This window comes from Ranitomeya imitator, chromosome 6 (assembly GCF_032444005.1).
Source record: "Ranitomeya imitator isolate aRanImi1 chromosome 6, aRanImi1.pri, whole genome shotgun sequence".
Classification (NCBI taxonomy): Eukaryota; Metazoa; Chordata; class Amphibia; order Anura; family Dendrobatidae; genus Ranitomeya; species Ranitomeya imitator.
In genome coordinates, this window is record NC_091287.1 from 47,984,235 (window position 1) to 48,006,997 (window position 22,763).

Here is a 22,763-nt window from a genome sequence, read left to right on the forward strand (position 1 = left end):
CAGAAATATAGCGGGGGTCCCATGTCCACATAGGCCTGGCACATTCATTTATGCTATGAATATTAGGGGTCAAGTTGAGGTCAGGGTATTTACGGTTACTGTATGTAAAAGCAGCCAGATCTGGTTCTGACTGGCTTTTTGCCCGCCTAAATTTTTGATGGATGATTGGTTGTCAATCAGTTGCTGGGCAGATTTTGTTATGATATACAGTGGGGCAAAAAAGTATTTAGTCAGTCAGCAATAGTGCAAGTTCCACCACTTAAAAAGATGAGAGGCGTCTGTAATTTACATCATAGGTAGACCTCAACTATGGGAGACAAACTGAGAAAAAAAAATCCAGAAAATCACATTGTCTGTTTTTTTAACAATTTATTTGCATATTATGGTGGAAAATAAGTATTTGGTCAGAAACAAAATTTCATCTCAATACTTTGTAATATATCCTTTGTTGGCAATGACAGAGGTCAAACGTTTTCTGTAAGTCTTCACAAGGTTGCCACACACTGTTGTTGGTATGTTGGCCCATTCCTCCATGCAGATCTCCTCTAGAGCAGTGATGTTTTTGGCTTTTCGCTTGGCAACACAGACTTTCAACTCCCTCCAAAGGTTTTCTATAGGGTTGAGATCTGGAGACTGGCTAGGCCACTCCAGGACCTTGAAATGCTTCTTACGAAGCCACTCCTTCGTTGCCCTGGGGGTGTGCTTTGGATCATTGTCATGTTGAAAGACCCAGCCACGTTTCATCTTCAATGCCCTTGCTGATGGAAGGAGGTTTGCACTCAAAATCTCACGATACATGGCCCCATTCATTCTTTCATGTACCCGGATCAGTCGTCCTGGCCCCTTTGCAGAGAAACAGCCCCAAAGCATGATGTTTCCACCACCATGCTTTACAGTAGGTATGGTGTTTGATGGATGCAACTCAGTATTCTTTTTCCTCCAAACACGACAAGTTGTGTTTCTACCAAACAGTTCCAGTTTGGTTTCATCAGACCATAGGACATTCTCCCAAAACTCCTCTGGATCATCCAAATGCTCTCTAGCAAACTTCAGACGGGCCCGGACATGTACTGGCTTAAGCAGTGGGACACGTCTGGCACTGCAGGATCTGAGTCCATAGTGGCATAGTGTGTTACTTATGGTAGGCCTTGTTACATTGGTCCCAGCTCTCTGCAGTTCATTCACTAGGTCCCCCCGCGTGGTTCTGGGATTTTTGCTCACTGTTCTTGTGATCATTCTGACCCCACGGGGTGGGATTTTGCGTGGAGCCCCAGATCGAGGGATATTATCAGTGGTCTTGTATGTCTTCCATTTTCTAATTATTGCTCCCACTGTTGATTTCTTCACTCCAAGCTGGTTGGCTATTGCAGATTCAGTCTTCCCAGCCTGGTGCAGGGCTACAATTTTGTTTCTGGTGTCCTTTGACAGCTCATTGGTCTTCACCATAGTGGAGTTTGGAGTCAGACTGTTTGAGGGTGTGCACAGGTGTCTTTTTATACTGATAACAAGTTTAAACAGGTGCCATTACTACAGGTAATGAGTGGAGGAAAGAGGAGACTCTTAAAGAAGAAGTTACAGGTCTGTGAGAGCCAGAAATCTTGATTGTTTGTTTCTGACCAAATACTTATTTTCCACCATAATATGCAAATAAATTGTTAAAAAAACAGACAATGTGATTTTCTGGATTTTTTTTTCTCAGTTTGTCTCCCATAGTTGAGGTCTACATTTGATGTAAATTACAGACGCCTCTCATCTTTTTAAGTGGTGGAACTTGCACTATAGCTGACTGACTAAATACTTTTTTGCCCCACTGTATACCTGAGCACCGGCGTTGGATACTCAGTTCGCCGGCGCTTGAAGAAAAGAAGAGACCTCACCGAGCAATGGAGAAGCTCCTGCAGGAACTCCTATCAAGAGCCGGCGGGGAGGACGGGGAGGATTGGCTGAGGAGCTGCTTGGCTATGAAACCTCCATTAGCAGCCTCCGAAGCCGTCGCTCCTCCTCCTGTTCCGGAACCTGTGGTGCCAGCTGCGGGGCAAGAAATGGGAGCTCCGGCTGCTGTGAGCCCTCCGGCGAGAACCAGAAGACAGAAGGCGGCTTCCTCCCCTGCTCCGTCTCCTGTGGCGTCCAAGCCCGGTCTGTCAGAAGCAAGCGGGAAGTCACGCCGCCGCTGCGCGTCGAAGTCTCGCAGCCCTCCGCGAGATTTTGGCGACCATCAGCTGGGTGAGCCGTCCACGTCATCGGGAGCGGCCGGAAGAGCCAGAAAGGGCACCGGCCGTAAAAGCGTTGCGGTGCCCCTCTCCGCTGGCGCCCGGTCGGCTCCTGCAGCTGCTGCACGGGGCTCGAGGTCTGCTCTGCCCCCCCTGTCATCTGATGAAGAGGAGGATCGTGACCCAAGACTTGCCAGGCAGCTGCGCTCGCCCCATTCTGCGGGCTGGAGCGCAGGCTGTGAAGGAGGAAGAAGACCGGACGACCGACCTGCGAGGGGTGAGACTTGTAATATCCCCTTGTCTGTCCCTCAGAGCCAGTTAAGAGACTTAATTAAATCCGTAGTAGCTGAAGCATTAAGCGAGGCTAATAACTCATCTCGGGCAGCAGCTTCTCCTGCTCCTTTTCGCTCAGAAGCTCCTGCCCTTAGTATGCCTCCTTTGAATCCTTTCAAGGAGGCTTTAACTTGTGAGCTTTCCCCACTGGGATTCCATTTGAGCCCCTCAGTTAAGGAGCTCATTTGGAATAATCAATTTGTCGATCTGTTTTCATTGTTACCAAGTAGGGATCACCCCCCTAAGTCAGAGAAGAAAGATGACAAATCTGACCATGATGATCTTAAGCGTAGTATTAGGTCCTTTAATAACTGGGTCCAGGCGTTTGCCATCTATGCTGCCGTGTTGGGAGAGAAATCCCCTAACCTTTGTAGTAGTCTCTTCCAACACGTCGACATTATTTTGGACGCTTATAAAAATTTTGGTGGCTCCGCATGGCTCAGTTATGATGAGGCATTTAGACATAAGCTGTCAGTTCATCCCGAAGTAAAATGGGGCTCCAAAGACATTGGTTTATGGATCAATCTCATGCTTCCTATGAGGAATGCTGTTACTAGGCAGCCTTCTGTTTCTGTCAGCAAAAAAGGTGTTTGTTTTGCTTACAATGATTCTTTCTGTAAGTGGAACAATAGTTGCCGTTTTCGGCATGAATGTTCTTTCTGTGGGAATTCCCACTCAATGTCCAAATGCTTTAAAAAGCAGGCTGCCCAGCAATCCTCTAAGGAATCAATTTCAAAGGGCTCAATCGCCAGTGAGGCTGGAAAAAATGGTCCACTGGCTAAGCAAATACCCAGACAGGGAGATCAGTAGTTTACTATATGACGGTTTCTCTCTAGGTTTTCGTGTTCCTCAATTCAAAGGTTCTGGTTGTGTTTTAGTTAAAAATCTCCCGTCCATTACCGACTTTCCTGATGTCGCTAGGGAGAAAATTTTTTCTGAAATTGAGCTAGGCAGAGTCGCCGGCCCCTTTTTGTCCCCCCCCATATTTAAATTTTCGCTTATCCCCCCTGGGTATTGTTCCCAAAAAGGAGCCGGGTTCTTTCCGGATGATTCACCACTTATCTTATCCAGTCGGCCAATCGCTGAATGATGAGGTAGACAAGACAATGTGTTCTGTCACCTACTCCTCCTTTGATGGCGCTCTGGATATGCTTAGAAAATTCGGCCCTAATGCCCTTATATCCAAATCAGACATTAAATCTGCCTTCAGACTTCTCCCAGTTCATCCGGAAGGGTTTAATTCATTGGGTTTTCATTTTGATAACTGCTTCTTTTTTGACAAATGCCTTCCTATGGGTTTTTCCCTGTCCTGTTTTTATTTTGAGAATTTTTCCCGCTTTTTGCATTGGGTTTTGGAATCTAGCGGTTGTGAGGCGGGTATTCTACACTATTTAGATGACTTCCTTTTTGTTGGCCCATCCCAATCTATGTCTTGTGAAAATACTCTTTCTTGGTTTCTTGAATTGTGCGCATTTTTTGGAGTCCCAATTGCCCACGAGAAAACAGTAGGCCCTTCTTGTCGCATTGAATTTTTGGGCATCATGATCGATTCGGTCAAAATGGAAACCGTCCTGCCCCAGGAAAAAATTGACAAGCTTCGTAGTTCTCTGGAAAACTTACTAGCAAAAGACAAAATCACTCTTAAGGAGCTTCAGTCCCTGCTGGGGCTACTGAACTTTTCCTTAAGGGTCATTCCGATTGGCAGGGTTTTTTCCAGGTCGCTTTACGAAGCTACTAAAGGGCATTCTTCCCCCAATTCTCATATCAGATTGTGTTCCGAGGTGAAAGAGGATGCCAGAATCTGGCTAGCATTTTTAGCGGGTTTTAATGGCAGATCAATAATCCAATCCCCTTTTGTCTCTTCGGATTCTATTCCCCTCGTTTTTTCCGCAGACGCCACTCTAGGAGTAGCTTGTTTGTTTCAATCTCACTGGGTATCCCTGAACTGGCCTGTCAATTGGGTTGCTAGAAAATTAAACAAGAACCCTTTTATTACTGAACTTTTGTCAATCCTTCTATGTATTTGCTTATGGGGCCGTGAATTTCAAAATTCCAGGGTTCTACTACATTCCATGAATAAGGCAGTAATTTTTTCAATCAATACCCTATCATCCAAAAATGCGAATGCGGCAAAAATTTTGAGAAAATTGGTTTTGGAATGTTTGAACTGCAATATTTGGTTAAAAGCAGTCTCGGGAGGTGGTAAAGTTAGTCATTTAACTGATCTTATATTGCATCGTCAGTGGCTTGATTTTTACCTACAGGTCCCAATGGCAGACAAAGAGGCGTACGATTGCCCCCTTTCAATTCAGGACCTGATTCCGATATAATTCCTTATTTTATTCAGAATTCTTTATCAAACAGATCATGGGCTGATTACTCAGCTGCATGGAAGAAATGGGTCGATTTTTCTGTGCTTTTCGGTTTTGATGCCTCTGTTCCTGACCCGACTTCGGCTTTGAAATTCGCTGAGTCTCTGGTCAAACAGGGCTTATCTTACTCCGCAATAGCCAAAAGCTTTGCGGGAGTCTCTTTCTTTTTAAAATTACATGGCGGTACTGCGTTAACGAAATTTTTCTTAGTTAAGCAATTTTTGAAGGGCCTGAAAAGGGAAAGGTTTTTTCCGGATTCAAGGTGCCCTATTTCTATTTCTTTGTTAATTGACATTTGTTCTGCCCTTGCGCACGTTTGTAAGAATTTTGAGGAAGCGCTTTTGTTTAATTCCATATTTTCTATCTCCTTTTTTGGGGCACTGAGGGTCAGTGAGGTAGTATCAGCCAAGAAAGCTGTTTCATCCGGGCTCATGCTTTCGGACGTCAGAATTTTTGAATCGTTTCTTCTCTTGTTTATCAGGAAGTCTAAAACGGATCAGCCGGGGAGAGGATCTGAATTAAGATTGAATTCGTTCCCTGAATCTAAAATTTGTCCTGTGACTAATCTGTCTAAATGGATTACGTTTAGGCCTCCGGCTGAAGGCCTCCTTATTTATTCATAGAGATTCTTCCCCGGTGACGGTTTTTCAATTCAATTTTATTTTGAAGAAGTGTTCGGCATTTTTGGGTAAAAGTCATCTCAAAATTACTTCCCATTCTTTCAGAATAGGTGCGGCTACAGAAGCCTCAAGAGCTGGCCTATCTGACGATAGAATTAAAAGAATGGGAAGATGGGAGTCGAAAAGATTCAAAATTTATGTTCGTCCTGATTTATATCCCGATTAATTTTTATTTCTCTTATACCCTGCAGTTATTTGGATCGTTGGGCATTCATTTGTCTTCTGGGCTCAGAAGAGGGCCGGCCTTCGATCATATTCTGAAAATTTGTCGTTCCATTCTTCTAAAGTTCAAGTCTTTTGGCACGGCATTCGCGGCCTGAAATGGCCTTCTTTGGTGTCCGAGGTAAAGAGTTGTTTGGAGAAGTTCCCTTATCCGGATTTAATTGTAGTGCATCTCGCTGGGAATGACTTAGGAAGAATCAACACTTTGAATTTACTGGCCATTATGCGGTCAGATCTTACTTATTTAAGATAGACTTTTCCATTGTCTGGTGTCGTTTTTTCAGAAATCATTCCCAGGCGTGCTTGGCACTGTAATCAACTTTCATTTTTGGATAAGATCCGGAGGAGGGTTAATTTCTCCATGAAGAAGTTTTTACCTCTTATTTCTGGGTTTTCTTTTAGACATACAGACTTAGAAGGCTTTTTACCTGGAATGTTTAGAACTGATTTGGTTCATTTGTCCGATATCGGACTTGTTATATTTAATCTTAACATGGGCAATATAATCGAAAAATGGCTGTGTGGTTTGGGGGGGGCCTCGGCTCTTTGAACCTTGGCCTTTTGGGTAAAAATCACTCAACTTTGGGTGGATTTGGTTTCTGGAAGTTTATGGACATTTGGACTTATGAACTTATGGATATTATTTATTGGTTATTTATTTAATTAATTGGATTTTGTAACCCAAAATAAAACCTCACGGCCATTTATTCCAACCATTAAAGGTGTCTTGTGATTATTATATTTATAAGTTATAGGCCTTATGGGGACATGTAAGCCCCCCCGCTCAGACAGCAGAAATATAGCGGGGGTCCCATGTCCACATAGGCCTGGCACATTCATTTATGCTATGAATATTAGGGGTCAAGTTGAGGTCAGGGTATTTACTGTTACTGTATGTAAAAGCAGCCAGATCTGGTTCTGACTGGCTTTTTGCCCGCCTACATTTTTGATGGATGATTGGTTGTCAATCAGTTGCTGGGCAGATTTTGTTATGATATATACCTGAGCACCGGCGTTGGATACTTAGTTCGCCGGTGCTTGAAGAAAAGAAGAGCCCGCCCTCCCTCCCTTTATGTTATCATTCACCTGTCGTTTGGTTTTATTTGTGGGTAAAAATCACTCAACTTTGGGTGGATTTGGTTTCTGGAAGTTTATGGACATTTGGACTTATGAACTTATGGATATTATTTATTGGTTATTTATTTAATTAATTGGATTTTGTAACCCAAAATAAAACCTCACGGCCATTTATTCCAACCATTAAAGGTGTCTTGTGATTATTATATTTATAAGTTATAGGCCTTATGGGGACATGGGGTATGTGAACTTGTGATCAGGGTCATGTGGATGTTTGGGGTTGTCATTATGATTTAAAAAGAGTAAATACAGTAGTCTGACATTAAATGGCTTCACCCAACCACTAACAATGAGTGGAGAAAAAGTTTTGGTGTTATCATTCGTATTCTCTGAAAAAAGGCCAAGCAAGCAAAAATTCTGCCGGGGTATGTAAACTTTTGAGCACAACTGTATATATTCGTACAAATCCCTCTCCCTGTCCATTCATCCAATTAAAGCAGAACATGATTAGTCAGTGAGGGGGCGCAGTAGGGGATAATATTTATCACCAGTGCTGCTGTTCTGGTGCTTTGTGCATTACTTCTATTCCCTGTAACAGTGCCCTGGGCAGGATAGTATGCTGAAGCTGTAGGTGATGCATAGAGAGAAGTGAGAGGGGTTTAGGTGGAGTCACAGGGGTCCGCTCACTGCTGGCATGTTTACCAAAACAAGAAATGATGGAGAAAGTACTCAGAAGGGAAGTAGAGGATTCTAAAGAGCAAGTAGTGATGAGCCAGTATATTCGTTGCTCGGGTGATCTCCGAGTATTTGTCAGTGTTTGGAGATTTAGTTTTCATTGCCGCAGCTGAATGATTTACAGCTACTACCCAGCTTTATTACATGTGGGGATTCCCTAGCAACTAGGCAACCCCCACATGTACTCAGGCTGGGTAGTAGCTGTAAATCATTCAGCTGAGGCGATGAAAACTAAATCTCCAAACACTAACAAATACTCAGAGACTACCCGAGCAACGAGTATACTCGCTCATCACTAAGAAGAAGTGATGGATGTGACAACAGAAAAAGTGAAGGAAGTGAAGCAGAAAGGCAAATAACATCACACTGGCATAAAATGTATATGGAGTTCTTTAGAGTCATTATCCTTATAGGTATTTATGGCAAAAACAGTAACTGAGTTAATGTACTGGACAACCTCTTTTAAGCCAAGCTTATATTTTGTTCTATCACACTATATAACCACTTGGCACTCCGAGTACTTCTATAAGGTGTTGGTAACGGCATGGAATTATTCTCATGCGCCTCTCCACTGAGACAGCGGTATAGTCTTATCTGTCCAGAAGCTATACCGATGCCTCCACCCTGTGCCAGTCATTGCACTGGTTGCATGTTTGTTTAAGAATGCTTATAAACTTTATACTTATAAACTTTCTAAACTTTAATACTTATAAACTTAATACCCTATAAACTTAACACTCATCCACAAAGCTCCCCACACTGCTGTGCTCTTCATCTCATCCTTCATCTGTCTACCACCCTACCAGAGCTCTCCTTTCTGCTAAATATCTATGACCACCATTCTCCACCAAACCTCCCACTCCTGTCTCCAAGACTTTTCTTGTGCTGCACCAGTTCTCTGGAAAGCACTACCCCAGGCAGTCATCAGTTAATTCCCAGTGTCCACAGTTATAAGCATATGCTAAAAACACCTCTTTTAGGCACGCCTGTCACATTATCTCACTAATTAAACTGTTCTCAGTTCTCCTTTACTGCATTTTCCCTCATGATCTGGTCCCTTCTTTGCTCTATTCCAACACCGTCCAAGCACTCAGTAGCACTTTCTATGGACACACAGACACTGGCTGGTGACTGGTCATGCTACATAAATCCCATTATTTACTAAAAAGATGGCCGGGTCACATAATACAAGCGCTTTCTATCTTTTGCGTTACTAAATTCCTATACACTGAAGATCATTAAATTCTTCTATAGATTGTTATGGCAGAGGGGAGAATGTATATTTCATTGGACCTCAGGACTTATATGTCTTTGTTATTTTATTAGATACCAGGGATGTGTCGCTCACTAAACTGTGTGTTGCTGTTTCAATAAAATCAGTGTTTTATCACCAGGAAATCACTACAGGACTAGCTGACTTGTACCTCCCAGTCCTGCTGTTATGTGTAACCATGCCCACCACTGATTAGCAGCTTTCTGTTAATTGACAGCTTTTCTGCACACTGCACATAAGTGATGTGGGCATGGTTACCGCATATATAGCTCAGTATTCAGCGCTCTGCTAGATCTGCAGCACGGAAAAGTAATTGTATAAAAATGAGAGCAAGCAGCCTAGTAAGTGACGCATCAATGAAATCAGGATTTCAGATGACATAAGGAAATCTGTCATCAGGTTTTTGCTAATGTCTCTCAACATCAACTTGGTGCTATCCTCAAGAAGAAACATAACTCCCCTCTCTCCGAAAGACCTCCATTAAAAGCAAACCAGGCTTCTACTTTGCCCTGATGAGGAGCAACAACCCTGAAACAGATGTCTGCACATGGAGTTTTTTACCTTTTGGGAAAGATTTAAGTTTGGAATTGTAGCCCAAGTCATGTAGCAAGGGTTAGTAATAGGTCAATATTGGTTTCTAGGATTGCTACCTCCGAAAAGGTGGCACTAGAGACCCTTTTCTCCTCCACTGTGGAGACCATTTGTATGCAACATGTAAAATGAAGCGTTAAATGTGACAAACTGATATACGTACAGTGGTATAAGTCTGGGATATTTCAGCCTCGGTCCATCCTAAACAGCGGACTGGTTTAAGACATCCCATAAAGTAAAGCTTTTTTTTTTTTTTTCTAGATTCCTGGCGAGGTTTACAAACCGCATGTTACTGTAACCTCCTTAATACCTGTGAAGGCTATAGATAAAATAATTCATGCCTGCACGTTGTTAACATGATGTCCTGGCAATGCACACTAAGCACATTCATCCACTCAGACATCATTTGTTATAATGAAGAAAGCTGTCCGCCCTCTCGGAGGCAGACAAATGATTATTGGGAAGCAGTTACTCGGTTTCCAACACTGGTGCTGAAGTCGAGATCGATAAGGGCAATATCAGGTTGCATTATGTTATTTTTAAGGTAAGTGGAAATATAAAAATAGGATTTTGTATTTAGTTGTTTGATGCAAATTACCGTACATTAAATAAAAAAAATAAAAAAAGGCAGTCAATATTCGAGAATTATACATTCCTAAATATACATACGAGTCTAATCCCAAATCCTTTGGGCCATAGTCATTACACGGGTTGGACACTTTAGGCCAGAGGTCCCCAACGTTTCTGACCTTGAGAGCCACATTCAGCTCTGAGAGAGGGTCACAAGCCACATTCAGCTCCCACCCCCCGCGCAATAGTGGCAACCAAAGCTTCCATTACAGACATAATGTTAACCAAAGCTTTACCACAAAAATCACCCCAAAGAAGTATATTAAGATGCAGGGGTTCCCACAATACCCCACATTTAGTATTCTCCTATAAATCACTCCCAAGACACTGTCACATTCAGCTTCAAAAACCTCCTCTGAGAAGTTTATCATCCGGTCTCCAGCGAACCATACTTAAAGGGAACCTGTCACCCCAAAATCAAAGTTGAGCTAAGCCCACCGGCATCAGGGGCTTATCTACAGCATTCTGGAATGCTGTAGATAAGCCCCCGATGTATCCTGAAAGATGAGAAAAAGAAGTTATATTATACTCACCCGGGGCGGTACCAGTACGATGGGTGTCGCAGTCCGGTCCGGGGCCTCCCATCTTCTTACGATGACGTCCTCTTCTTCTATTCATGCTGCGGCTCCGGCGCAGGCGTACTTTATCTGCCCTGTTGAGGGCAGAGCAAAGTACTGCAGTGCGCAGGCGCCGGGAAAGGTCAGAGGCCCAGCAACTTCACACTGCAGTACTTTGCTCTGCCCTCAACAGGGCAAATCAGTACGCCTGCGCTGGAGCCGCAGCGTGAAGACAAGAAGAGGACATCATCGTAAGAAGATGGGAGGCCCCGGACTGCGACGCCCATCAGACCGGACCGCCCCCCCAGGCGAGTATAATCTAACCTCTTTTTCTCATCTTTCAGGATACATCGGGGACTTATCTACAGCATTCCAGAATGCTTTAGATAAGCCCCTGATGCTGGTGGGCTTAGCTCATCGTCGATTTTGGGGGTGACAAGTTCCCTTTAAATTATCTCTATACCCATTTTCAGATGTGCTCTTCATACCTGTTTGCTAGATCTGGAGCTAATGCCCCAAGCTGGCAGACAGCTGCGAGCCACAATTCATGAGACAGCGAGCCACATGTGGCTAACGAGCTACAGGTTGGGGACCCCTGCTTTAGGCTCTTATGTTAGTCATGGTTCATACCCATTTGTGAATGTCACCTTCACCACCAGCCCACAGACCATGCTGGACGGGAGTGCGGTGGCCAAGACTGCAGAATCAGGGATATGCTAGTAAGTGCCATGTTTTCCTGCACCCCACATTAGAACAGAGTCCATATACATAGCCAACCCCTTCAAATAAGAGATACACGATGGCGGCGCCGATGCAATATCGTACAGATGGTTCCACTACTTGGGACCTCCTCCTCCTGAGCCAGAATGGAGACTCTCTTAGTTCAAGCAGCTCTTGTATTACAAATACAGCCATTTCCCAGAATGGATGCAATACAATATGTCAATTGCCCTACAATAGCAGCTTCACCCTACAAAGCAATTTTCCAGGAGTGTCAGGAGGCCGATGAGCTTATTACCTCTGGAGCTGCATTCTGAAAGGGGCTATCTCAGACCTAAAACCAACAATCTACACTAGTCCTCCATTTCTTAAAAAAATGCAAGTGTTTTACCAAGGCTTAAAAGTCAATACCCATTGGATCCCCACCAATCCCAATAACACCGCTTTGGAGATCTTATAATGATAACTGTTAAATTGGCAGAGTCTGGTATCGCAACTCCTTCGCATTCGAACAAGAGAAAATTAGGAGAGTTCGCTCAGCCACTGTACGATCTGGAGGCATGGAACAATTGCTGAAACAAGTGACAATAAAAGAGGTGAATCCATCTCCAGGGACATTCATATATTGTAAAATCCAAAATATTTGATAATAAAAAAAAGGACTAAAGTTTATGAAAGCAGACACGTTTCAGACTTGTTGTAATGACTAAAGACGGTTGCGTCTGAAACCCGTCTGCTTTTATAACTCATGTAGTTGTGACAATTTTAATCCTTTTTCTAATAAAATATTTTTGATTTTTATATGGATGTTCCCTGAAGCTGGATTCACCTCTACTAATCCTTCCCATACTAGCCCATTGGCTGAGCTACTGTAGCAGACACATAGATAGACGTGGCCCCTATCTCTGGGGAGGAAAAAACCAAAAAAAAACCTGAGTTCTAACCCTGCACAGACCTATGTACTTCAAAAGGGGCTTTTTTTTATGGCTCTATGCTGAAAGCAGTAATACACCCATGTGCATGAGACCTTTCGACCACAGGACATGTAGAAAAACACAATATACCATAATAAAGTATCCCTCCATAGTATATGAACCTCTGCAGATGAGGGGAATAAGCAATGTGATGATAGAAATGCTGCTCCGAAGCTGAAAGTACAAGCTGCGATGCATAAATTGGACATTTCCTCGGGTTCCGTGTTGTCATTGAGATCCCACATGTATCTTAACCAAGTTTTTCTACAATTTCGACTGCACAGGAAAAAACCTCACACAAGAAAAACATCATAGGGGTTGAGATGAAACCACAAGCAGGACCGCAAGTGGAACAGAACTATAAATTTACTTGATTGTGGATTAGTTGGGACGGTTAAAATCCAAAGGCTTGTATCTTAGTCTCCAGTATCGGAGTAGGAATGGTGTTACCCGCCAGAAGAATTCCGAGAACATCTTTTCGGAATGTGCGACGTATATCAACCCTTTGCCTGCTATTTGCACAGTACTTGGCTGCACCGGTGGAGCTTTCTTTCGCCCATTTGGTGCACATGGGGTTAAGACTACCCATAAAACAAAAAATGTCAGTGGTTACGGTCTTACTATAGGAACATGGATTTCCATGCTCGCAACCAGCAGTTCTGACCCAAGCCAATTTGTGCTCAGAATCCTATGTCTTCAGCACTTTTTAATGTTGGTTTAAGAACATGTAACAGAAGATGTGCAAACTCGCCATCTGGGAGAAGGGGTTTTGCTTTAGCAATGTTTTATGTTCACTAATGTACATAATGTTTTGTTTCCTAATCTACTGCTGGATAGTCATCACTGCGCTAAAATGGAGCCAAATCCCTGCCAAGAACTGGAAATCGAGATTGTAAATGGATCCCAAAATGCTCAGCGCTCTAAAGAATTATTCAGTCTTGAGACACCTAAGTATTCTTAAGAGGCTTGGACGTACGGTGGATTAGATAAGACCGAGAGCCAAGGAGATGTCCCATGCACTTAATGAGTAAGTGAAGTCCTAAAGTGACATTAATACATATCTGAGGTTGTGTAGTATGGAGCCGGCTGAAGCCTAGAAAGGGGTGCGTTCAACATGATGATACACAACTAAATCTGGAATGGCACCATAATATCAAACAGCATCCGGACCACCAGGGATGCTACTGGGCATAGAAGTCAAGACCCTAAAGAAACATTAGTGACGACAGAGCATCCTCAATGCCATCTTTTAAATGGAGCTCATTACATAGATACAGTGCAGCTCATCAAGAAAGTACAGGATGCCATCTGGCTATATATTGTAGGCATAGCTGCCTTCCCAAAAAAGTATCAAACTCAAGTGGGTGGAATACCTAGAAACGTTAGTGTTAGCACAGTCTACGTGAATGGAGTTGACGGGCACAACTGGTGACGTCATGTATCTGACTTTTTCTGCTAGTTCTTCCTTCTGAAACTGGGAATTGAAGGATGAGCCATGGAGAATGTAAGAATAATGAGTTATTTATTTTTTTTAATTCTTATTTTTCAGCCCCTACCAGAGATGCCAACCATCCAAAAATTCCAAAACAGTTATTAATACGGCATTTTTTTTTCCCTGTCCATAACATTTTTGTTTTTTTTAAGTGTACATGATTTTTTTGAAGCTGAAGAAACTTACAGATTATTTTGACTGTAATTATTTTACAACTCACAGTGACTCTAGCTGATGTCTCATATCAGAATTATGGGCTGTAGACATAGATCACGTATAACCATAATGATTTATTATGGTTTTCTAATGTGTTCGTAAAGAACAGTCTGTCCACAATGTTTTGATGAGCTGTCCGGAAAAAATAAAAAAAGTCAAGCTGGTAACCTTGACCCCCCTACTAGTCCTAGTATGTACCACTGGGGACATATGACGACAGTTACTTTAACAATTATTTTGTACATATAATTTTTTATTTTAAATCGATTATCTCAACATTTCAAATGGGCAAAATGCTGGTAAAAACAATGCTGCAATTTACTTATTAATAAAAGTCCTCTCCTTTGTCAAAAATCCAGTGATTTTATGGTTTACTGCACTTAGACTGCAGAAGTGGCCTGTATCCTAGGCAATCAGAGGTGGCCGGTCTTCGGGACAGAGTGCAGCGCTTACAGGCGCTTCCTGGCTATAGAGCTTGCAAGTGCTGCTCCGAATCTGGCATAGCTGCCTCTGCTTGCAGCATCAAAGAGCACAAAGCTCGGGCCAATGACTTATCAATGACACTAGTACTGTCAATCCAAAGGAGCGCCGTCATGTCCACCGGCAAACAGGAATCCTGGAGGCAGGGGAACCGGGCGCTCCTGAAAACACACCATGAGATAACCCATTTAATAGACAATTTTGTACAAATTTATTAAACTGCACCAAACGTAAAATGAGAAAATCCCCAGTAATTATAACTGGAGATATATGGCACAGTTCCGCCAGCGGAAATAAAGCTGGATCCTCCTGAAATATGAAGATGTGTCCTGCAGCTGTTTGGGGAAGTGGATTTGCCCCAAAACGCCCCATAGGAGAAGACCAGTACTAGAAATGTAAGATTTTACACCGGGGCTTGGGAAGTTCAAGTCTTTGTACATCATAGAACAGTATTTTTTTATTTGAGCTCTTTTTTCCACACCGACTAATGTGGGCATACAGTAACGAGACAGATCAGGGCTTTCTGAAGCGGCTCCATGAAGATCCTGAAAGATAAACTCAGTAGGCCGTGATACCCTAAAAACAACCATTTATTCTAAAAATAATATTTTCTCACCACCTCAATGTGTGTCCCTCGGGTTCTCTGCCCAACTTCACTCATGTGCCTCGTGATGAACGAGCAGTTCACAAAAAGCAGGTGTATTTTTTTCCCTTTCTAATAGAATTATAGACACAGGAAATTGGCTACTCCATCAACTCGCTTGTTGAACAGTACTTTTTGATTATGACAGTAATTTGGAAAGCTGGAGAACATGAATCACGGCTCGTATAGTCTACGCTTCGCCCCGACAACCCCCTCGCGGTATTTTATATAGCTCGTTTCTGCAGTATTAGCTGTCATTTTTCTTCTCCCGTCAGCAGAACAGACGTCTCATTTGTCTATTATTGTAAGGCGCTCCTCTTGTCTGTGACTTTCCCCAAACATTGGCAGAGGACTGCTCTTAGCCTCCCTCGGTGGGACTGCAACCTGTAATTTTAATAACGCAGCCACCGCGTCCAGGCATACCAAGGTGATGTGTATTTATTGCGCACCAATGAACACAAATTAAGGCGATGTCAGCAACCACCCTGTGTTGACAGCGGGCTGGGAAGCAATCTCCGCAGTGTATGGTTTCTATCCGGGGAATGACTTGCACATGTTCGTATTGGGACGACTTTCACGTATAGAAATGGCTTGGCTTAAGGGCTGCACATACTTACATCATCAGCCAGGGCTGTAGCGCTGTGGATAATGGGCTGGGGGTTCTCCTTCTCGTAGTAGTGCAACTTTTCATGTATCTGTGGGGGAACAGAAGAAAACAGAAGAAAGTTAGTTACATAGTTTTGTACTAAAAAGTGATTGATTCAGAGTTTATCTGAATTTTCAAACTAAGTTAATAGCTAGTACAAAACTTCCATTACATTGTCCATAACCCCCTCTCAATCCTTCTACACTGAATTCCAAATGATTATGCAAATTTGTGTTAAGAGTCATAAAAGACGTAATTTTTTGGATTTTTCAAATAAACTCGTGGATGGTATTGTGTCTCACGGCGCTTTAGAGCACTGATATCAATCTTAAAAACCAGGAATAATTAGTTTGCCAGGAGAGCCCAATTAAATAAAAACTACTTAAAAAGGAACCAGAGAGGTGATACAGGGTGCCAAAAAGAATCAAATAGAGCATTGGCTTGGACAAGGTATGAAAACATTAGATATTTCACAAAAATTTAAGTGGAATCATTGTACTGTGAAGAGATTTGTGGCTGACAGAGTACAGATGGGTTTATGCAGATAAAGGCATAATGAAGAAGGTTTCTGCCAGACAAATTCAGTGGATTAAGAGAGCAGCTGCTAATATACAATTACAAAGCAGCAAACAGATATTTGAAGCTGCTGTTACCTCTGGAATCTCATGAACCTCAAGGTGTAGGATATTCCAGAGGCTTGCAGTTGTGCATAAACATACTATTCTGCCACCCCTTAACAGGGCTCACAGGCAGAAACGATTGTAGTGGACCCAGACATGAAGGCTAATTTTAAAACAGTCTTGTTTACTGAGGAGTGCCCTGGATGGTCCAGGTGGATGGAGTAGTGGATGGCTGGTGGATGGCCACCATTTCCCAACAAGGCTGCGACATCAACATGGACTCATGTTTTGGGCTGGAATCATGGGGAGAGAGATGGGAGTCCCCCTTAGGGTCAATGAAGGTGTGAAAATGACCTCAGCAAAATGTATGGAGTTCTGACTGTCCACTTTATTTCATGGTACAAAAAAAAAACTGTGCTATCTGCAGCAAAATCATTTTCATGCTGACAATGCACCATCATATGCTGCAAATAATACCTAAAGGTACCGTCACACTAGACGATATCGCTAGCGATCCATGACGTTGCAGCGTCCTCGCTAGCGATATCGTCCAGTGTGACAGGCAGCAGCGATCAGGCCCCTGCTGTGCTGTCGCTGGTCGGGGAAGAAAGTCCAGAACTTTATTTGGTCGCTGGACTCCCCGCAGACATCGCTGAATCGGTGTGTGTGACACCGATTCAGCGATGTCTTCACTGGTAACCAGGGTAAACATCGGGTAACTAAGCGCAGGGCTGCGCTTAGTAACCCGATGTTTACCCTGGTTACCATCCTAAAAGTAAAAAAAAACAAACACTACATACTTACCTACAGCCGTCTGTCCTCCAGCGCTGTGCTCTGCACTCCTCCTGTACTGGATGTGAGCGTCGGTCAGCCGGAAAGCAGAGCGGTGACGTCACCGCTCTGCTTTCCGGCCGCTGTGCTCACAGCCAGTACAGGAGGAGAGCAGAGCACAGCGCTGGAGGACAGACGGCTGTAGGTAAGTATGTAGTGTTTGTTTTTTTTTACTTTTAGGATGGTAACCAGGGTAAACATCGGGTTACTAAGCGCGGCCCTGCGCTTAGTTACCCGATGTTTACCCTGGTTACCGGCATCGTTGGTCGCTGGAGAGCGGTCTGTGTGACAGCTCTCCAGCGACCAAACAGCGACGCTGCAGCGATCCGGATCGTTGTCGGTATCGCTGCAGCGTCGCTAAGTGTGACGGTACCATTAGAGTCATTAGCTGCTTTGGGTATAAAAGGAGAGAAAAATCATGCCGTTTCTGAGAAGCCTTGAAGTATCCTCCAACAAAACATCAGGAAAAGGTGAGACAGCATCTTTTTTACAAAAAAAAAAAAAAAAAATCACAAATAACCCTAAGGCTATGTTCACACGTTGCCTTTTTGCTGTTTTTTTTATGCAAAATTAAAAGCTGATTTTGACAGTACTGGCAAAAGCGATGAGATTTCATAAATCTCATGCACACGCTTGCTTTACGTTTCCTGACTGAATTGGAAAACAACTGCTTTTTTTAAAAAATTCTTACAGCGTTTTTACAGCATTTTTTCACCCATAGAAAGAAATAAGTGCAAAAAAGCAGCAAAAACACAGCAGAAAAAAAACGTTGCCATCAGTCTTTGCAGTGTTTTTTTAAGTACAGCTGCAGGAGGTGAAACCCATTTATTTTTGTGATTTTCTCAAGTTTAGATCACAATGTCTTGGGGTCCTCACCGGAGCCTGGCAGGTAGGATTAGTACAGTAGTTATATTAGTGATGTGTGCGAAGTAAACATCGCCTGACCAACTCAATGCCCGACCAATACAGAACTCTACCAATGTGGAAAAGTAAACAATGTCTGACCATCTCAATCGCCTGGCACGGTGTTTGGTAAGCAATGCCTGACGAATTCAACACTCTTTGCTGTTTTTACATTTGCAGCTTTTTTTTTTTTTTTTTCATTAACTCATATGAACTTTTTTATGCAGAATAGACACCTTTTTTTTTTTTTTACAGACAAACTATTTCCACTAAATTATTTGATCAAATTTCCCTTTCTTTCCAAAAATGTCTGATGGTTTCACATACTCCTGCATTGGTGGCCTAACACCTTGCATTGCTCAAGCTTTAATAGTGAAAGCAAAACCGAACATTCGGATCCTGAAAAACACGGCAACAGCAAAACATGCTTTTTGTCTTTAGCTTTTTTTTTATACTGCCAAGAGATCTGGTTTTGGCTGCAGAAAAAAAAGCTAAAAAGCAAAGTGTGAACATAGTCTTAAAGTTGATTATGCATATCTGATAAAGTTCAACCACTCATGGAGTTCAGTGGGGTTAGACCTGTATCAAATGTAAATTGCGAGCACCTAAATGCAGCAATACCGGATTTCGGAGAAGAAACAGAACTGTGCATGTAGAAAAATGGGCATATCCATCTAGGTTATGGCACTGGCTTACGATCAGTAGGTGGGTCCGGTCTCTAAGACCACCAGCGGCTCAAAGGTCTGTTTCTCGCTGCGGTTTTCTGGGCCTTGGGCTGGGCAGTGAACTACAGCCGGTCCCATTCCCATGAACTGCAGCTTCACACACAGAATGTGATACGGCCGCACTGCTCCATCATGAATACTCTTCATTCTCAGGACCAGTGGGAATTTCAGAGGTCAGACTGGCATCAAATGATGGCATATCCTAGCAAGTTAAGAGTTAATTTTTTACATTTTTTAAGAAATGCTACGATCTCTTCAAACAGCAAAAAAAAGAAAAGTTGCTCTTTATAACCTTATATTTCAATAATGTTTAACATATTTATATAATAAAAGCAAATTTGATAAAAGAAAAAATAAATAAATACAGGTACCGTAATTATTTCTAAGTCCAAAGTGCCAATATGTTAAAAAGCCTAAAGGTATGTGCACACGTTGCGGATTCATTTTTTGCAGTGCAGAAACACTGCAGATCCGCAATTGATTTACAGTACAATGTAAATCAATGAGGAAAAAAAATGCCGTGCACATTTTGCGGAAAATCCGCTGCGATTTAAAAGTAGTAGCATGTCACTTCTTTTTTGTGAATCCGCAGCGTTTTTGTACCCATTCCATTATAGAAAACCGCAGGGGTAAAAACCCGCAGCAAATCCGCAGCAAAAACGCACAAAAAATGCTGCGGAACTGCACAAAAAAAAGCGACAAATCCGCAGGTGCGTTTTCTGCCAGGAGATGCAGAATCCGCACCAGAAATTCCTAAGGCTAATCCGCAACGTGTGCACATAGCCTAAAACATCAGTACCATCTAGGAGACTCCGCTATGAAAGCAAATCCCTTATGCTGAGGGAGGTTGGAGATAAGAACAGAAGAGGCAGGAAAAAATCTAGGAAATAGCTGAAACGTTAAAAAGGGTTCCCACTAAACTCCAGCTGGACATACATATGTGTTAACTGTTGGCCATCTCTACAAATTCCCACATACTCATAAGACCTTGGCTCAGCCAAGCATTCATGTGGCATCAATGAAGAGGGAGGAGAAAGCTACTACCAGACACCTCTTACAGTGGGATTATCATTATTTAATGGCCTTCAGCTCGATCTCAAGTCGTGGCAACTTGATGGATGAACGCTAGGAAGATTGATCGTGTGCAGCCTAGATAGGTCCACCAGGGTCTTCTCCACCTTGATGGTATCAAGCCATCTTGTTGCTGGTCTTCCTCTTCACCTTGTTGGTTCTATTCTTCCGAACATGATGTCCTTCTCCAACGATTGCTCTCTTGGTGTAATGGTGTCCAATGTAGGCACGTCATAGTTTGGAGATCCTGGCTTTAAGTGACATGTCTGGCTTGATTTGTTTCAAAATTGATTTCTTTGTCCTTCTTGCCACCCATGGTATTAACTTCATCCTTCTCCAGCACCACATTTCATTTCGAAGGCGTCAATTCCTTTTCTGTCTTTTTTCTTTATGTCCAGGCTTCGCATCCATATGTTACTACAGAAAAGTCCAAACTATGTACGATCTGAGGAAAGAATCAGGAATTGAAACTCCAACTTCCGACTGATCCTTCTCTCCCTCAACATCATCTGTTGGGACACGCTAATTCACAATGATCCCGACCAAATTGTGGGGGTTTGGCCAACTTTTATCCAACGTGTATGGGAGAGTTAAGGTTCGCAATGTCATTATCACGATGTGTCCAAAAGAGTCTGACTGTGATTGTCTCTGCAAGATTTATATATAGAAACCTTTATCCGATATTTATATGGATAATTGAACACAATCAGAATAGTCCTCTTGCCAGAAAGTCCTGCGGGCCTGTCGCTAGGCCTAGATCTGTAATAATCACCGTGCACGGAAGCTCAGTTATGATGCCGAGAATCCAAACTCTCCAAGAATCCACATAAAACACGGGGACTGAATTAAGAAAAAAAAAGTGAATTTCCATTCCCTGTAAACGGTCTACGTTTATAGAAGTGTTTGTGATTTGGGATATCGCAGCCTTACCTTCCACAGACCCAAGTCACCTGGTAGGACCCTACTATGGGAAATGTACCAAGACCCATGTGTCATTACTGTCTGCCGAAGTGTTACATATGAAGTCAGGTGGAAAAAATGTGTGCAATGCAGATTAAGCCATAGAATAACAGGGAATATGAGCGCGTTCTGGGTCGTGCCACCATATTGCAAAAGTAATCATTTCCAATGGCTTGTCTGAAACTACAACACTTTATGGTTCTACCTTTGCAAAGGGATTACCACCTTACCTAGTAAATGTGCCATTATTTCATTTCCATTTTTTCACTTGGCTACTAGAATAGTTTCTGTATTTGAACTGAATTTTCGTTGAACCTGGGAGGTATTCATATTATTATAAAGAAAGACCTGCGGGCAGACAGCGATGTCATTGTGAACTATCGTCGCACGCCACCGAATCTTCCGTTACTTTACTGCAAAGCAGTCAAGAAGAGTCAAAAAACAAACAATTGCACTAAAGGGTGCATCCAAACAGGAGCTGCCGAAAATCCTCAGCGCCAAAAATATGCTGCAGATTTAATAGCAAATTTCCTCTGCAATGTGTAAATGAGATTTTTTACTTACGCAACAAATGTAACACACAGCAGGAAATCTGCAGCACACATCTCATGGGAGCGTACCATCAGCCTAAAGGAAAACAACATTTTGCTGCATAGAAATACAAAAAAAAAAAAAAAGTACAAGAAAAAAAAAAAACTAAAGCAGTTGCCCAAGTTGATCATTTAGTTTGTGGCTTAAAAATCAGTGGTGGAATCTGGGAATTGCTGCATTTTTGCTTCATACAAGTCTTGATCCATCGTCCACCCCTCCCCCTCCCCCAATAAATGCATTTTAAAGATGTTACAGTATGGAGCAAATTGTCTCAGGGTGTCAAAAAAAGTTTATGGGGTGTAACTGGTTAAAGTGAGCATGGTCAAGTTGCAATACCACACACAACCTGCGAATACATGTGGCGCTGTTTTGAGGAAACCGTAGCTTTGGTTAGTCTAAACTTTAAGCAATGCACTAGTAGAGTTCAAGTGATAATGCAGCCCTAAAGATGTCCATACTATGTAGATAGCCCTTGGCCGAACACTCAGAAGAGGGTGAACGTGTTCTATAAAAGAGTCGGTCAGCAGGCTTGTGCTATTTAATCTGAGAGCAGCATAAAACGGGGCAGAGACCCTGATTACAGCAATGTATCACTTGATGGTGTTTTATCAGCTGGAGATTATCGCTGGAGGACTAGGAGTCGCATGCAGTCAGGCTAACTGGTACATAGACAGCACACAAATACTGCAGTAAACATTAATAAATAATTATGCTAATTAGATCATTAATTATATTTATTTACTGATGCAAAAAAAGAAAGAAAGATAGAAACAACATAGACAGAGACATATTAAAAATGGAAGTAGGCAACAGGAGCAAAAGGTTGCCAGAAAAAAACAACAGATCGTGAATAACAGACACAATGCAGGAATTGGTATTGGTTATTTCAGTTTCATATATCTAATAACTGTTGGACACAGTAATGTTTCTGCCTTGAAATGAGGTTTATTGTACTAACAGAAAATGTGCAATCTGCATTCATACAAAATTTGACAGGTGCATAAGTATGGGCACCCTTATTTTCTTGTTTTAAATTAAATACTCCTACCTACCTTTTTACTGACTTACTAAAGCACTTTTTTTGGTTTTCTAACCTCATTGAGCTTTGAACTTCCTCGCCAGGTGTATGCAATCATGAGAAAAGCTACATAACGTGGCCACTTGCAAGTTGTTCTCCTGTTTGAATCTCCTCTGAAGAGTGGCATCATGGG

The 22,763-nt window shown here is 42.5% G+C and overlaps 1 protein-coding gene across 4 annotated transcripts in view; it reads right to left on the bottom strand.

Moving 5' to 3' along the window:
* Window positions 1-22,763, bottom strand: part of MPP7 (MAGUK p55 scaffold protein 7) — a 394,349-nt gene that overhangs the window by 155,726 nt on the left and 215,860 nt on the right. For all 4 annotated transcript variants that reach the window (XM_069729627.1, XM_069729628.1, XM_069729630.1 and 1 more), the window contains one exon: window positions 15,823-15,900. In XM_069729627.1, the coding sequence (XP_069585728.1) occupies window positions 15,823-15,900 (78 nt within the window). The remainder of the gene's footprint in view (window positions 1-15,822; window positions 15,901-22,763) is intronic.